The following is an 18,499-nucleotide window of genomic DNA, read 5'->3' as shown; positions in this document are numbered from 1 at the left end:
TGAGCATCAACAACTCTTTTTGTGAGTTCCTCAGAAATCTCCTTTGTTCGTGCCATGATACACTTCCACAAACGTGTTGTGAAGAGCAGACTTTGATAGATCCTGTTCTTTAAATGACACAGGGTGCCTACTCACACCTGATTGTCATCCCATTGATTGAAAACACCGAACTCGAATTTCACCTTCAAACTAACTGCTAATCCTAGAGGTTCACATACTTTTGCCACTCACTAATATGTCATAGTCGATCATTTTCCTCAATAAATAAATGACCAAGTATAATATTTTTGTCTCATTTGTTTAACTGGTTTCTCTTTATCTACTTTTAAGACTTGAGTGAAAGTCTGATGATGTTTTAGGTCATATTGATGCAGAAATACAGAAAATTCTAAAGTGTTCACAAACTTTCAAGCACACCTGTAGGAGTTTGGTAGTTTCAATGTGTAAAAATAAGCAAACCACATTTAGTGAGGGTCTGTGTGCAGGGCGTCACACTGAGGTGCTACAGTGGTGGGCAAAAGTTTGGAGAATGAGCCAAGTGTTGGTTTTCACCAAGTTTGCTGCTTCAGTGTCTTTAGATCTTTGTGTCTGTCAGATGTTTCTCTGGTCTACTGAAGTAGAATGACTAGCAGTTTAGAAGTTTCAAAGGCTTTGATTCACAACGATATGACGTTTTTGTGCACAGTCTCCATATTTGCAGTGTTGGTTCTTCTTTCTTTGTCAAGACCTCTGGAATTCACCCTGGCAGGCTGGCAATCAACTTCTGGGCCCAATCCTGACTGATGGCAGACCATTCTTGCAGAATCAGAATCGGTGGGTTTTTGTTTGTCCACCCGCCCCTTAACCACAAGTTCTCAATGGGATTAAAGGTCTGGGGAGTTTCCTGGCCATGGACCCCAAAATTTTGATGTTTTGTGCCCCAACCTACTTAGTTCTCACGTTTGGCTTATGGCTCGGTGCTCCGTCATGTTGGTTGACAAACTGTTCTTGGATGGTTGGGTGAAGTTGCGCTCAGCGGATGTTTTGGTCCCATTCTTTATTCATGGCTGTGTTCTTAGGCTAAATTATGAGTGAGCCCCCTGCCTTGGCCGACATGAATTGTCTCAGGATGCTTTACTGTTGGCATGACACAGGACTGATGGCATTGCCCCTCACCTTTTCTTTTTTTTTTTTTTTTGGATGATCCAAACAATCAGAAAGGGGATTCATCAGAGAAAAATGACTTGACCCCAGCAGTCCAGTCCCAGAATATCAGTCTGTCCCTGATGGCTTCTTTGCTACCCTTCTTGACACCCACCAGGCCATCCTCCAAAAGTCTTCACCTCACTCACACCTGCCTGCTGCCATTCCTGGTGGTGCCCGCAGCCGAATTAACTTTAGGAGAAGTGCCTGGTGCTTGCTGGACTTGTTTGGAAGCCCTGAAGCTCTCCTTGAAGTTCTCGATGATCTGATAAATGGCTGATTTAGGTGCAGTCTTACTAGCAGCGGTATCCTGGCCGGTGAAGCCCTTTTTGTTGTTTCCTTGCAGGTAATGGTGGTTAACAGAGGAAGAACAAGGAGTTCAAGCACCAGCCTCCGTTTAAAGCACCCAGTCTGATATTCAAACTCCATCAGCGTGACAGAGACCTCCAGCCTTCTCCTCATCTCACCCGTGCTAATGTGAGGATCACTGAAGTGACGTCAGCAGCTCCTTCTGTGGCAGGGCTGACATGCAGTGGTGTTTTTGGGGATGAAGTTCATTTTCATGGCAAACAGGGACTTTGCGATTCACCTGATAATTCTCTTCAGAACATTCTGGAGTCGATGCCAATTGCCATCACAAAAACTGTGGCAGCAAACTTTGTGAAGATTCATATATTTGTGTCATTCTCAAAACCTTTGGCCACGGCTGTAGAACTTTTCCCAATCCATTTCAGGGTTGTGGGAGTCCATCAGGACTCTAGTCCATCACAGGGACCACTCACTCCATGATATTTTGCAGGTCGCCTATTAGCATAACCTAAAATAAATAAAATCCGTTTTCTAATTCCTTGTGCGCTTGAGCCGTAGTGACCGTCATCAAATGGGACTTGCAAAGATGTTCAGTTATGACAAATGTTAGGGGATAACAGAAGTGAAAGGCAAACGTGGACCACTGTGGATATTGGGTAAATGTGGCCCTCTCACTGGTCAACAAGCATTTTGCTACTGGGATTCTTTCATCTGTACTTTAACACATTTCACTTGCCGACTCCAAATCTGAAAACCGTTTTCATCCAGCGGCACATCCCATTTTTTAGTTATGATGTTCCAGGTCTTGGACCACTAAGGTGACTGGACAGTAAAGGCGATGCGTTTCAGCATTTAAGAAATAAGTTTGGTCTCAAGAAGAAAAAAGTGAAGCCAAAATTAAATTGTTGGCCCTGAAATCCGTGAACTGATGGCTTGACGATGAGTTCAAAAAGGAACTGAAGCCCACTGAATCAGCGGCCTCATTCGGGTGCAGGTTGTCCAGAATTTTCTTGACCGTCACAGAGCAGAGAATTATACTGAGCTTGTGGAGAACCTGCTGTAAGTAAATCAGCTTACGGGAGCTCAAATGTCACTGAAGACGCATTTTTTACGTTCTCATCTCGAGTTTTTTCCACCAAATCCAAGCGATGTCAGAGATGAGTGTGGGGAAAGATTTCATCAAGATATAAAGGTGATGGAAAACCGATAATCGGGAAAAATTCACTCCGAGCATGATGGGTGACTACTGTTGGTTCATGCAAAGAGAGACAGGTGTGCAGTACAAGTGCAAAAGCACGCTGACCTCACTTTTATATTGAGATAAATTGACATAAATATGCTTTAACGTGTCTCTGGTATCGTCTTCTGGTTTGCTTTCAGAATAAACATCAAAACAATTCTGGTGGGACGGAGAACAAACTCCAGATATCGTGTTGATATATCATACTGATATTCAAAAGTGTTAAAACGTCAATGATGTGTATTTCAAAAACCTGATGTGCTAGTTGAATTCCGATGTCGTTTATGAAATCAGTGTAAAAAACTTAATAAAGAGCTGCTCTGACGTTCCCAGAAGCAAACAAAAAATATTTCTTTGTAGACCAGTGAATCGGCTCCCCCCATAATTTGCCATCCAAGTCCCAAACTAAAGAGCCTCTGCACAGGCTACATAACGTGACATCCCCTTAATGCCGTAATAAGGAGGGAACTAAGAGACCTGGCGGACTGAGCGCAGTGTGACAAACACTTTAATTTTTTTTGTAAGAATAACACATCTGCAATATTTTCGATACAAAATGTTAAGCTTGAAAACGCTTACCTTTAAAAATAGCAATCTACTTCACCTCCCAAATTCCTAAAGGGATGGTGTGATGGCCTCCGCTGACCTGCTCGGTTTCTGCGTTGTATAAATTAAATTAAACGACGGTGAAGTATCCGCGTGCAGTCACTGATATCATGCATGTCATGTCCAAAGGTCAAAAATCTGTTTCTGATCGTCGGCTATAAACACCAAATAAAGTCTGTAGGCCTGCCACAAAAGTTCGAGGTCACCCTTGTCACTGCTTTGCCTTCTTCACTATTGTCCCAACAGCCGATATGACGGTTGTCTTGGTGCCACTGGCAGTCGTCGTCACCGAAACAACGCCAGGCAGTGTGGCCGTGGTGGTGAGGATGGTTGGCTGAGGGACTGTGACTGGCACAGCCGAGTCCCACTTGCTTTTCCGCTTCTGTGCGTCTGGGGGGCACAAAAACTTAAAATTAGCGAAGAACAATAAATACAACAAACTCTGGATGTTCATTAAACACTGGCATTCGAGGGGCAATTCAATAACTGAGGCGAGGGCAAAGAAACAACATGCTGTCTGCTATAGACGGTTAGAAACGCGCCATCTCTGCTCACAAATTCACGGAGAGTAACCCTGTCCTCTCGGCTCATTTCCAGATTGAGGCGGCAGCAGTGGGCAAGACACTCTGGGCCTGGGGGGCTTAACCAGCTGATATAAAGAAGAACTCCTTTAGGAAGGAGGACTTCTCACTTCTGAGGGTGCCACTTAGACTGCAGTATATGCTTTTTCTCAGTCTGTCACCCGATTTAACCAACAGCCGAGAGGGGGGGCATCACCCTCAGTTAATTCCTAAGCAGAGACCCACCCATTTGCAAAAAAATTAAAAACTACACCGCAAAGCATGTTTTTTGGGAGCTGGATTATAGAATTTTGTGTTGCTGTGTCTAAACGGGGTTAGAATGGAGTCAATGGAGGCTCTGATCAGGGGTCTCGAGAGACTGAGTGAGGGGTCGGAGTGTCTGGGCTTGTGAGGGTCCTGATAAAAACCAAAGAGCCAGGCCTCTAGTGACATCATGGGCACAGCAGCAGTGTCTGTCTGCAGAGAGGGTCGACCTCGTCGAGAGGTTTACTTACCATTCAGGTCTCTGGTGACTCTTCCTATGAAGTCAGTAGACGGATTGGGAGAGCACGGGGGGGGGGTCATGAGGTCACTGGAAAGGAGTGTGTGGCGCTCCCGATATCTCTGGAAAAGGACAAAGAGTCTTGGTGCTCCTGGTTTGTGAGCCATGGACGCCATCAGTGACCGGAGACTGAAGACTCGACGCCTTCATTTGTGTCTCTTCGGAGAATCCTTGGGTCCTGCTGGTTTGACTTTGTGTTGCTCATGGAGTCCCGAATGAGGCACATGACCTGCATTGTGAGGGGGTGTCAGTTATGGCACAAAGGCCAAGTGGCGCGATTCCCCCCCCAAGGGTAATAGGGCTCATTGTTGAGGACCCAAGTGGCTGGATCAGGCCAAAGGGACGCCCACTAACACCTGGCTGCGGCAGATAGAGGGAGACACTGGACTGTGTGTCAGCCTGGGGTTGCCATCCAGGACCCCAAGCTGTTTCGTTGTGGGGTGGGTGCGGCAGCGTGCTGTACCAGTGTGTGCTCCCCAGCCTGACCTGACCGGTGCCTAAACAATTAAAACTGAGTCGTGCTAATGAGTTACAGTTAAATAGGAATTCACACTCCTGTGCCTGAATTGCCAAAAAATGACCAAGATGAACAATACGTCCTTAAGACACAAAATGACAAGTGCAGATACGTTTAGTGTGCACCACAACCTCAGTCAGCACCCTCAAGATACAATCACACACACACTTGGCTCGCCTGCTCTTACCTGCCACTGTAGTGCTGGCTGTGTTGGTCGTGGTGGTCGCCGTGCTGGTGGTCGTCCCCTTTTTAGTACCCGTGACAAACTCGATCTACAAAGAAACAAGAGAGATGAATTCAAGTCACTTTCAGTCAATAAGCTGCAAATAATCTTAACAAAAGGACCAAACTAAAAAATGCTTACTGTTAAACAATTTTAGAAACATGACGCTGTGTTAATTTTTGTTTTATATTTTTCAGCAATTTAGAAGAATCCCCCTCATATATTAAAATAGTAAAGCGAGATCAGACAGATACAAGTAGAACGTCACTTCAGGATATAAAACAAAAAATGGAGTACACCTCTGGTCAGCGTCACTAAAATGTTAAGATAATTCAAACTTGTATCATCTTTTAATAACCGTTTTAAGTGTAGTTTATTTGATCTTATTTATGATCACAATAAAAAAAAGTTGATATGGACTACCACAGTGACTGCCAACCGTGAAACGTGAAGGTTGGGGCGTAAGGCACCACAGTATAGCGGTACTGGAAAAGTACAGGAAAAAAAAAAAAAAAAAACTACATTTTAAAATCAGTACCAGAAGTAAACGTCAGCTTCCCCTCTCAATCCTCTGCCACCCCCGACTCTCTCTACTGCAGTTCTGGAAAAATGAGAGTTTCATAAACGTCATGAAATTAGCCGTCCTCCAGGGCTCTGCCCACATACTAGTGAAACAGGACAGCGAGGAGGTCCCTGCCCGGCTCCCCACTCCTGACGTCCCGCTTTCCCCTCCCTTGGATTCGTGTGAATAAATCGCTGCCACAAGCGAACTGTGATTCTTAGGGCAATGAGAGAAGCTGCAAAATCAACCGGAATGTTCAAGCAAGATATAGAAAAAAAAACCCCCAATCTAAATCTGTTAAGTAGCTCTCTCGTGAAAAGCGGACAGAGAAACAGACATTGGGAGAGAGAGAGAGATGTGTTATGTACTACCTGCCAAAAATACAAGGGGTACACTACGCATGTTTCGCCCTGTTTTGGGGCTCATCAGGTATACACAATTTGTTGCTTCCCCTCACGGGGATCAAGCCTCAAACATCAGCGATGTCTGCTAACGTCTCAGATATTTGCCTACTGGCAGACCAACCCACAAGCGTTACCTGGTAGGTGACCACCCAAATATCAGATTGTGATCAGACCTAAGTGCGCGCATATATACACACATATACACACACACACACACACGCGCGCATACGCACACACTAGCCATCCCCCCGGCTTCGCCCACGTAGAAGTGTAACAGGACAGCGAGGAGGACCTCGCCCAGCTCTCTACTCCTGACGTCACTCTTCCGCCTCCCTTTTGTCTCGGATTAGCGCAAATATAAATCGCTCCTGCAAGCGAACTATGACTCAGCACTATGAGAGAAGTCGCAAAATCAACCGGAATGTTCAAGCAAGTTATAGAAAAAAACCCGATCTAAATCCGTTAAGTAGGTCTCTCGTGAAAAGCGGATAGAGAAAGACAACCATGTCACAGGTCACCTGATAAAATAAATGACAAAACAAACTTTACCTCAGGACCCAGAATGCTGGTGAGCTCAGAATAAGCAACTCCAAGTTAGTACTGGATGAGATTTACCATTCAAGTCATTCTGAGAAGTAGCAATCATCTTGAGCGGTCGTCTGTTTGACCACTTTGTCTATTAGAATATCTGTAGGACACGTGGTGGCCTGTCACGCTGCAGCCTGCTAAACCCAACCCACACCTGGGCATTGTGCTGACTTGGGCACCTGAGGTTAACTACCTCCCACTGGTTCAAGAGTAGAGTAATGCAGCTGGACTCTAGAGGATGATGACGACGACGACCACGGCTGATGACCGCTGTGTAAAGACAGAAGCACAGGACCACGCGGAGACACAGAATGAGCAAAGACTGACGTGGTCATCAGGGGCCAAAACTGGCAACGTGACCCCAGCAAAAGCGGTCGGAATTTTCTTAAACACAAACGAAGAAGGCAAAGCAGCCTGAAGTTGTTAGAAAAGAGGAAAACATTGAAAAATTTGAAAAAATAAGACTGGTGAGAAGTAAAGCAGATTCACAAAATGAACGATCAGCTCAAACTTGGCCACCATGGCCTTGTGAAGTTACCAACAGAAGTGTCATCGCCATCTAATGGTCAACCGGTGGCACGGCTTTGGGTGTGGTGTGGTGCGAGGCAGGACACCATTGTTGAGATTTGATATTTTTTGTCACAGACTGAAAAGACTGTAAATGGAGGAATGAGGGAGTGGCCAGGGTGGGTGAAGTATGTGGTTAGCGACCAGGATCGCACTCGCAGTTCTGCCCACAGTAAGCAGCAAGAAGCCAGTGCTGCCAAGAAGCAGTGCCAACAGGCAGGCTGGCATCAAACCGCCCCCTGTGCACTGACAAGTGGTGTTGTCACAGCAGGCTGCGATTTGGCACTCGCTGTGGTCAGGACGCAGTGTGGCACATTCTCACTGATGCCCTCTGAAGGGATCTGCAGTGTTCAAAGACAAAAATGGGGCTGCACTTTGCATGGACACCACTATATTGGAGTAAAATAAGATAAAAATCACTGGTGACAGTTTAAAAATCTCAATACTAAACCAAACAAATCCTTGGCGTGTCTTTTGAAAGGATTGCTTTTAATTTTTCTTCAACTCACCACCAGGAAGTTAATGACTGGCTACACGCTTGCCACTCGCCTCTTCACCACCTTACCAATTTAAATTGATTTACTGTGTTAATACACAGCACTAAAAAAGTACTGCTGAACTCCGGTAATTCATACCCCCCTACAAAGAAAATTAGAAAGGCCGATAAGACTTGTGACATATTTGTGTAACTGAGACTTTCAAATATGTATGCCTTGCTGCTATTAACACTTAAAAGGCATTCAGTAAAACTGCAGCAAGTTCCTCAGATTTCAACATACCGTAAAATAAAATCATTATCAGCAATCAGCAAATCCAGAATGGCAAAGACAAAAGGATGAGAAATACAGCAGGAAGCGTTTTGTACTGCAGTGGACTGGCACCACGTGGCACCGACGTTCAAAGATCTGCACCGTGGAGAACTGCTGGTGGTCAGTCGCAGAGTCCACAGTGAGGATGGAATTAGGAGCATTGGGTCACCCTAACACGACAAAACGGCATTTTAAAAACAAAAAACAGCATTGCACCTGCAGGCCTTAAGAAAATGGCCAATATGGTTACTGAAGAGCATGTCTGATCTGATGCTACTTCCTCCTTAGACATTTCTGCCCACTACACCACCTCCATTACCACTGGGTCAGCTCCAGGGTCATCAGCTGCGGACCGCCATTCACTGATGTTTTGTTCCCTACTCCGGTGCATCTCCCGGTGGTGGGGCAGGGGGTGTCCTCGCCACCCCCTTTTTACAGCGTCAAGGCTCCCTGGGATGCTGCCATGATTTGAAAATGTCCTTCCTCTTGTGACATAGTCTACCATTAAGAGCCCGTGTCACTGGTGTCTGCAGCAAGATTAATGACAAGTGGCACAAGCGCTCTTCTCTGGACTCACTAAACATATTCTAGTCTGCATATTGAATTAGCACGTCATCAGATAAAGCCTTCTGTCCGGCCTTAAACGGTAGAGGCACACGTGTGAAGATGCTAAGCGTTGCCTAAAAGGCAGCTTTCGATGGAAGCATTCTAGTTGAGTCTAAAGCTGAAATGTGGAGCCCTCTTACAGGGAATTACCAACTCAAAAAGATGGGCACTGAAAGATTTGGAACACTTTGGCTGTAAGCAGCCATGAAAGGCCCGAAACTGTGACCACCTCCAATGAAAAACTGATGCCACCACTGAAGTAACCGGGCTGGTTGACATCAAACAGAGTGAGGGGCTGAGCGACATCATCACCGAGACTACAAGTGGGAAGCAAGGAGCTTCACTTCCACAACCTGAAGTCAGCTGGGCAAAGAAATATCACAAGATGGACTTCTGGAAACAAGAGGGAGAAAGCAAGACACACACACGGACTTGAAAGTAACCGCTGCCCCTCTCCATTGTTAATCCACATCCACACGTGGGTTACAACTAAAACAGTCAAGCCACAGACACAGGAGTGTCTTCAATATTTAGGGTACAGAAGATAAAAAAAAAAAAAAAAGGACGGCCTTTTACATTTTTATCTCTACACTGTAGAGAACGTCCTTTCCAGGCTGGTGCTGCAATCGTATCGAGACGCGACATAACGTAAAGACAGCAGCCTGGGATGTTCCTAATTCACTTAGAATATAATTTATTTTTGTAAAGCCCAAAATCTAAAATTGGAATCCGTTATATCATTACAGAAGGACTTGAATAGCAGACAGGCTTGGGCAGACGAAATTTAATGTCAGTAAATGTAAAGAATTACACATAGGAAGTAAAAATGTGAGGTTTGAATACACAATGGGTGGTCGGAAAATCGGGAGTCCACCTTATGAGAAGGATTTAGGAGTCACAGTGGACTCTAAGCTATCGACTTCCAGACAGTGTGCAGAAGCCATTAAGAAGAATAACAATGTCAGGTTATATAGCGCCTTGATGCGTGGAGTACAAGTCACAGGAGGGTCTGCTCAACCTTTATAACACACTGGTGAGGCCTCATCTGGAGTCCTGTGTGCAGTTTGGGTCTCCAGGCTACAAAAAGGACATAGCAGCACATGAAAAAGGTCCACAGAAGAACGACTAGGGTGATTCCAGGGCTACAGGGGATGAGTTATGAGGAAGGATTAAAAGAGCTGAGCTTTTACAGGAGATGAAGAGGAGACCTGACGGAAGGGTTTAAAATGATGAAGTGAATTAGTATGGTGGATTGAGACGGTGACTTTAAAATGAGTTCATCAAGACGACGGGGACAGAGCTGGAAACTTAAAGGGAAATTTCGCACAAACATCAGGAAGTTTTTCTTTACACAAAGAACGATAGACACTTGGAATAAGCGACCAAGTAGTGTGGTGGACAGTAAGACTTTAGGGACTTTCAGAACTTGACTTGATGTTATTTTAGAAGAAATAAGTAGATAGGACTGGCAAGCTTTGTTGGGCTGAATGGCCTGTTCTCGTCCAAAGTGTTCTAATGACACAAGGAGTGCCGCAGTGGGCTTTGACAGGCCCTGCCTTTTGATAGCCACCCCAGTCTTGACTCTCTAAGAAGACAAGGAAAAACTCCCAGAAACAAAATGGAAGAAACCTCTGGAAAGGCGGTTCAAAGAGACAGAGACCCCTTTCCACGTAGGTTTGGCGCGCAGTAGGTGTCAATACAACGCAATCCATAGACCAGGACACAAGTCATCCTCAATAGTGCAATAGAAATATTACAAGTACGGAGCACAATTCAACAGGGGGGGGAATTTCACAAAAGAGCACGTTCAGTCCGGGTCAGAATCGCTCGGCGCTTTGCTTGAATTTGTTTCATTGGCAGGTCACACGTTCAGCATCCACCTAAGCTTCTGATGTAACAAGCTCATTAGCAGTCTTCAAAGTGACCTTGCTTATTATTTTTTTCTATTGTTCAGAAAACCTAAAAACTATGAAAGGAACAAAGTTTTATGTAAATATCACGTGAAAACCTTTTGATGTATGATGTTAGGAGCAGGCGCGGATACGGCGCATTGCCGCACCCACCGCATGACAAACCAACTCAGGACCCCAGGTTAGGACCCGAGTGTAGCCATGTGACGGGTGACACCTCAGCACCACACTAGTTCAGATGGAATTGGACCAGTGGGAGGTTTTTTTTTATGGTGGCTGGAGTGCCAATCCTGCCTTCAATGACAACTCAATAAAAAGAGAAATAAGAACAAAAAGGGAGAAGATGGTGAGCTGCAAGGATGGGAAGCAAGGCCTGAAAACGTCCAGACACTAACAGTAGTTCAGGTAAAGCTTAAAAGCGGTTTTAAAAATAAATCTAGCCTATTCTTTTGAAAAATTGAATACGAGAAAAGGTTGATTTTTGGGTAGCCAAAAAAAAAAAAAGATAACGTTCAGATTAAAAGAAGAGCTGCAAAAATGTAAAATGAAAACAGATGGCTAGGAGCCTAACCGTTACCAGCTAGACGGCTCCCTTGTAATGAAGCCAACAGGCATGTATCAAACAGACTTTCATGCATTTCTGCTTGGTCTTGTCCAAACCCTGTTCCAAAAATGAGCCAGATACTCTGCGCACGCAATTTTGTGTATGTGTTGCTGGGGGTGAATGCACGGTAATGTATAATGGAACTAGGAGAAGAGACAGACATTTTAAAATGTGAAGAATGCGGCATAAAGCACATAAAGGCTGCCACACGACTACTCACAGCACGAGACTCTTCAAACAGAGATTGTCGTCGTCTTCAGCCACAGAGCGTCATTCTGGCCATAGACTGCAGTTGTCAAGAAGAAAACCAAGCCTGAGACTATAAAAGTATAGTTAGATTGGGGATTTTTGTTCTCGCTCTTCTAATTGACAGTGAAGACATGGAGGTGGTGAGGACATAAAAGTACCTCAGGGTACATCAGGCTTGAGTGGAGTACCAATACAGAGGGCATCCATCCATACACAAGGAGGGTCAGGTCATTTGGTACATGTTTTCTACCAGTCTCTTGTGCCCAGTGTGTTTTTCCTATAAGTTAGTGTGGAAAGGAGAGGAATGAAGGTCAGTAGGACCACCAAGACAGAATACATGTGTGTGAATGAGAGGGAGGTCAGAGGAATGGTGAGGATGTAAAGAGTAGAGTTGGCGAAGGTGGATGAGATTAAATACTTGGGATCAACAGTACAGAGTAACGGGGATTGTGGAAGAGAGGTGAAGAAGAGTGACAGGAGTGATTTGTGACAGACGGCTATCAGCCAGAGTGACAGGGAAGGTCTACAGGACGGTAGTGAGACCAGCTATGTTATAAGAGGTGGAGACGGTGGCACAGGAGACAGAGCTGGAGGTGGCAGAGTTCAAGATGCTAAGATTTGCACTGGGTGTGACGAGGATGGACAGGATCAGAAATGACGACAGAGGGTCAGCTCAAGTTGGGAAGTTTAGAGACAATTCAGGGAGGTGAGATTGTGTTGGTTTGGTCATGTTCAGAGGAGAGATGAGGGGTATATATTGGGAGAAGGGTGCTAAGGATAGAGCTGCCAGGTAAGAGGAGAAGAGGAAGGCCTACGAGAAGGTTTATGGATGTGGTGAGAGAAGACATGCAGGCGATAGGTGTGACAGAGCAAGATGACGAGGACAGGAAGATATGGAAGATGATCCACTGTGGCAACCCCTAACGGGAGCAGCCGAAAGAAGAAGAATTAGTGGTGTGCTGGGTAAATGTCATTAATGCAGGCAATGCCAACAGTCTAAACAAACTTATCAATTTCGGGAGTCAGGCTTCACTTATTGAATGAAGTGGTAGGACAGACGGTACGGTCACCCAGGAAGTTGCTTACTATCCTGGACAATGATGGTCACCCCCATGTTTGAGGTGCTGGCTAAACAGAGGAGCACATGCAGTAACAAACTGAAACAAGTGCATTGCTCCAAGGAACGCCACACCACGTCATTTCTACCCTCAGACATTAGGCTCTATAATATGTTACCCCTCAGCTGAGGTGGTCTTGTTCCTTGTATACTGAATTGTACCGAGCTGAACTAGCAGATATCTTACAGTAAAAGACAATGACGCTGTGTGAGATATGCTGTGCCAATGACTGACATCCTTTACTGTGAAAATAGAACTGTGTGCACTTCTAATCACTTTCATTCATTTTCTTATAGATCATTCTTGTTCTATGAATATTTATGCCCCTTTTTTGTCTGCAGCTGTGACCCTGCAATTTCCTTTGGGATTAATGAAGTTTCTAAGTCTGTATCTCAAAGGGTCTTAAACTACGGGGTCACATTAATTTGGGATGAACAGAATCATGAACTCAAATAGTACTCGCTGGTTTGAGGAGTGTCACCGCGGGCAGGTCAAGCAAACGCCACTGCTCGGCGACAATCATCACAATCGGGATGACAATCGGTGACGTTTCTTCAAAGTGGACCAGAGATGGGTCTCAAAGTCACCAAAAAAAAAAAAAAAAAAAAGGGGGGGCAAAAACTGGGTTGCGAGAAAAAAAAATTAAGAGCACTCATCTCTCTTATTGGTCAACTTTACTGCCGTTTGCTGCATTCTTAAGACTGCAGACTGAAAAACATTCATATTACATAAAACAAACATGATTAAAAATATCATTATATTTCTGTATAGAATAAGTTAGGATGCCAATGTCTAATTGCTGGGAAAAAGTTAGAAGAATTAGCAAATTCTTAAAAAAAAAAAAAAAAAAATACACAAAATGACTATCAATAAGATTAAAATGTTGACTATTAAAACACCAACATTTGAAATTATTGGGAAAAAAATATTTTTTTCTTATTTGAAATACAGTAGAGTCTCGCTTATCTGACATTCCGTATTATCCGACGTCCCACTGCAAAAAAAAAAAAAAAAACGCATTAATCGGCAACAAGAACTACAAGTTGCGAGTGTGAGCGTAGTCTATTTTTTGTTGCTCCAAACTCTACCGCAGCTAATTACAGTGGAACCTCGGTTTGTGAGCATAATTCATTCTGGAAAATTAACCTGCACTTTACCGTTGAAAAGAATCCTGGCTGGTGTGAGTGAGTTTCTAAACTCTTGTGGGATTGCACCCAATGGGACGACACGCGGAAGAGCGTCCCAAACCAATCACAGACTCCCAGCGCTGTAGCAGTTCTCCGTAAAAGCAAACCTGAAAAGATCGCGGACATGCTATAAGCGCCTGCCATCGATGGGTGATACAAAGAACAAGGAATATTATAAATGCGCAGGGCACAGTATTGCGGCCCTGCCTGACTGCTGTGTCTGTGTATGGGAGAGCGGCAGATCCCGCTACAATTAATAGCCACGCTGTTCCCGTTTCAAGCTGAATAAAGCTGGTGTTGCTGAGATACTGAGACTCAGCTTGGTGCTTTTGGGTGCAAGACAGGGACTCGCATGTCACAGCACGGAAGTGACAGCACAAACACACACACACAGTCACAGTAAACAATATACGCTCGTACGGATGTTGACTATATGAGTGACGGAGTTAAGGCTCTAGAAACTGCAATTAAATACATTGAGCAACAAGAAGAAGCTACAGGAATCAACAGAATGATGCTGCAAAGATGGTGAGACTTGGCAGCGAAGAAACGGCACTCGTCAGGAAAGCAGACTACGATCAAAAATGTCTTTAAATCATCAAAGGACTGCACTTAAGTACAGTACATACTGTATTTAACTTCGGACAATTCTGTAACTAAGTTCATTTTTTCAATTTTTTCTGTTTTGTTGTAAAACATGATTATTAGGTTCGTAATGTGTAAAATAACAGTTTGACATTTAATAGGCTTTTTCTTAACACCTCCCATTAATCCAACATTTTCGCTTATCCGACGTTCTGCCAGCCCGTTTATGTCGGATAAGCGAGACTCTACTGTACGGACAAGTATTTCTTATAATCACCTGATTTCAAGATTACCATATATCACTCACATATAAGTCGGGTCTTGAAACCCGAAAAATTGATCATAAAAATCACTTATATGGACTTATATACCCGTTCAAAAATGCGACAATTTATTTTTTTTTACATCTTCTTGCCTCCTCCGGTCTCACATCAGCTTCTCAAACTCATCAAATTTTGTGGCAGCAGCGCACTTGCCAATTTCTTTCGCTACTTCAATGACATTTCATTTAAAACCAGCTTCATATTTTTCTTCTGATCGAACGCTCCATCGTAGATGAGAGATGCTCTTACGTTAAAGGCGTACGAGGGTGTGAGATACAAAGAACACAAATCAGTGCAAACGTCACCTCAGAATAGTTTGGGTATCACCGTGTGGTCACGTAGGCAGAATAGAGAGAGAGGGGTTAGGCGCACACGCTGATACAGAGCATTGCCACACTCGCATAGAAAGAAAAAGGCCGTGTGCTCCATGTTTCCTCTCCCAGGTGGGTGTTAGCATAACATAATCTCTTGGACCAAGAGTGGGAGTTTTCCGCATTCGACTTATACGACCGACATTATAAAATACCAGAAATTATATGATAAAATCAAGTCCCGACTTATCCGCGATACAGATTCTTCAAATCTGACAAATTGCTCTTTACTATGCTAAAGAAATAAAGCAGACCTTTAACTTAATGACTTATTCTTATGACATTATGATTATGATTCTTCTTTACCAGTTCACCATGCCAGTATGCAGTAAAAAGAAAAAAGTAAAAAACATACACAGCAGACTTCATTATGGCCGTCGAGTACTCTGAAAGCCTCTTAAGATACAATTCCTCTGTTCATGTAAAACGTACATTTATAAGTAAGAGTAAGGGCAGCATTCTCTTGGAATCTCTCTCTGCTGATTTAATGGACATTTTCTATGTTCACACAGGTTGGCTGGCTGGCTGCCCCCCTTCAAACGGGGCACTGCTGTAGACATTTTTATGACCGGATATCCTTCCTGATGCCAGCCTACTTTAGTCGCCTGTTATGACATACAGGAGAGATGGTGCCCTTATATTCTAAACCCTAGTAACAGGGTGCAGCATTTCATTTTGATATTTTCTTTAATTATAAACACAGGTTATACACAGAAAATGTTTCCTTTTAATAGTAAAGGACACTCACCTTTGTTCTCTCCTTTTTTGCTTTTTCTAATTTGTCCATTTCTATTTTTTGAGCTTTAGCTATGTATGCAAAAACAGAATAAAATGTTACATAGCAGAATGGGAAAACAAGCAAACGCTTTATTAAAAAACACACACACAGGCCTGACCTAGAGCTTCATAGTAGGAATCCTCGGACCAACCGTGGGGATCAAACATGTCCTTGAAAGAAAGTGAAAATGAAATAATCAGTTCTACGTTTGACTTCTCCTGGTCCATTCCTGCCATTTTTGATACCCATAACCTCTACCTCCTCCCAAAGCCACTCAACACCTACAGTGAGTGAAGGATTGTCCTTAACGGTCCTCTGTCTCCTTGGCAGTCCTTCTTTACAGATTTTTCCATTGGGCCTCTCACCCCCGCCCCCTTTTTTTTTTTTTTTTTTTTGACATGTACCATGCACCTGACCTCTGTGACATCCCACATGCCAATATCCGTGTCACGGTCCACATCAAACTCCTAACTCCCTCTTTATCCATTTACATCATCTTAGGTCCTGTGTTTGGCTCCTCACGATTTACTGCAAGAACGTTTCTCAGAACAAACAAGAATACAAAGAACGCCACAGACAACTTGAAAAGGAGGCAAAACCAGTTAAAAACGAACTGGCAGGCGATCCTGAAATGGATGAGGTAGGTTTGAGAACGTTATGGTTTTAACATATTTTTCTGAAATATCTCAATCAAGTAAAGTATGTTTGTCAGCACAGCACATGTTTTTCTTGCAATCTTTTCATAGAATTCTCAATCAGTCTTACAGGTCCAATAATTTTATTGCTGCTGTCATATCAATGATCTCAGTAAACTCAAATTTATTTACTGAAAAATATATGAATCAAATACAGTATCACCCATGGTGGCCCACAAACCCTCTTCAAGTCATGCACTAAATGAATCAAATACATTACTACCCATGGTTCAATTTTTATTTGGCCCACAAACCCTCTTCAAGTCATGCCCTAAATGGAAGCACATGCCAAAACTAACTAGAAATAAGCCCCAACAACATATTACCACCAAGAAAAACAAATTTATTCTTAATAAAAAAGGACCACTACTAAAATAAATGCAAATTTTATTTCAGAATCAGTTGGCAGCTGTTCCACTTCTCAGAACTAACAAGGCTGAGCAGTTGTAGTTGGTTTGCAGTTTGCTTGATGGCACAGATCATCACAGTAGTGTACCATTATGTTCAAATGTGGACCTAATGGTAAACTGTGGCATCATAAAAGTGGGTTCGTTCAAAGCACATGTCATAAAGTGATTAGGATCTTTATATCTTTAAAAGAGCTGCAGTTTTGAAATGTCTTTGTGCCGCTCAGCGCACATATGCCAGTCAACTACGTGGGCTTCTAGGTGTTCCAGGCATGACCATGGGCAAGTGCATATGTTCTTTTAAAAATTTAGGGGGATAAGTTTCACATGGACTGGCACCCTTGTGCCAGGTTTGTTCCTGCCTTACGCTCTATGCTTGCTGCGGTAGGCTCCAGCTCACCCCACGACTTAACTTGGGAGCAAGCAGGTTTAGAAACGGGACGGAGGGACGTCACACATGAAAGGCTCAGATATGAGAGGTGAAAAAAGAAAGGAACGTTCTGCTAACTGCATGTATTCCTAAAAAGTCTGCTGTACTTCTGGGTAAAACTGGAAACTATGCCAGGGTGATGTTTTTTGAGGTCTCTGGTGCCTTTAACAACTCCCTTTTTATCTTGCTCCCAGAAGGTTTAAGGGCAACATCCCTGCTTCATTTAACAAGAACAAGAAAAATGTCCATCATTAATCATTTGGGATTAAGAAGGTTTCTATCTATCTGTCTGTGAAGGTTTCGCACAGCTGAAGAAAGATGAAAAGACCTGGATTAAGTGTTGCATCCCACACACAAGTATTTGTTTCTGTGGTGAAAACAAAAATGCTCAAAAATCACTAAGCTTTAAAATCTTCTTGCAGCTGCGCCCATTAGGGGTCGCCACAGCAGATCATCATCTTCCATTCTCTTCGTCATCTTGCTCTGTCACACCTATCACCACAACCATAAACCTTCTTTTAGGCCTTCCTCTTCTCCTCTTGCCCAGCAGCTCTATCCTTAGCACCCTTCTCCCAATATCATCATCTTCTTTCGGCTGCTCCAGTTAGGGGTCACCACAGCGGATCATCTTCTTCCATCTCTTCCTGCCCTCGTCATCTTGCTCTGTTACACCTATCACCACAACCATAAACCTTCTCTTAGGTCTTCCTCTTCTCCTCTTTCCTATCAGCTTTATCCTTAGCACCCTTTTCCCAATTAAAAAAAAAAAAATCACTAAGCTTTAAAATAAAAGGACCAAACACAAAAAAGTGAAAAAAGTTAAAACAGTCCGCTCCTATACCTAAGGTACCAACAGCTGACTTTGCTAGTTCATTTTTGAAATGTCCTCATTTAAAGGACTACCTTATTTAACTGCTAAAAGTGGTCCATCTATAATGAATAATAAAATAAAAAAAAAGGAAATTAGCGACTTAAATGTGCACTTTGTTGTCTCCGCACATGTAGTCTGCAATAACTAGAAGCCAACCAATTATCTAGGATTAAGAGATGCAGGACCAGCTATGCATCCTTCTGACAGTTAATACTAAAGCATTCAGCAAATGAGCC

General features: G+C 43.5%; 1 protein-coding gene across 1 annotated transcript in view; it reads right to left on the bottom strand.

Annotated features, from left to right (window-relative positions):
* Positions 1–3,223: 3,223 nt before the first annotated feature.
* sap30bp (SAP30 binding protein) overlaps positions 3,224–18,499 on the bottom strand; it is a 67,812-nt gene continuing 52,536 nt past the window's right edge. The window contains exons 8-11 of the mRNA XM_028819771.2: positions 15,979–16,030; positions 15,831–15,889; positions 5,164–5,248; positions 3,224–3,727 (exon numbers count right to left, since the gene is read on the bottom strand). Coding sequence (XP_028675604.1) covers positions 3,549–3,727; positions 5,164–5,248; positions 15,831–15,889; positions 15,979–16,030 — 375 coding nt within the window. The 3' untranslated portion in view covers positions 3,224–3,548. The remainder of the gene's footprint in view (positions 3,728–5,163; positions 5,249–15,830; positions 15,890–15,978; positions 16,031–18,499) is intronic.

The sequence above is a fragment of the Erpetoichthys calabaricus genome, chromosome 14, assembly GCF_900747795.2.
Source record: "Erpetoichthys calabaricus chromosome 14, fErpCal1.3, whole genome shotgun sequence".
NCBI classification, from domain to species: Eukaryota; Metazoa; Chordata; class Cladistia; order Polypteriformes; family Polypteridae; genus Erpetoichthys; species Erpetoichthys calabaricus.
This window is presented reverse-complemented; position numbering and strand designations above follow the sequence as displayed.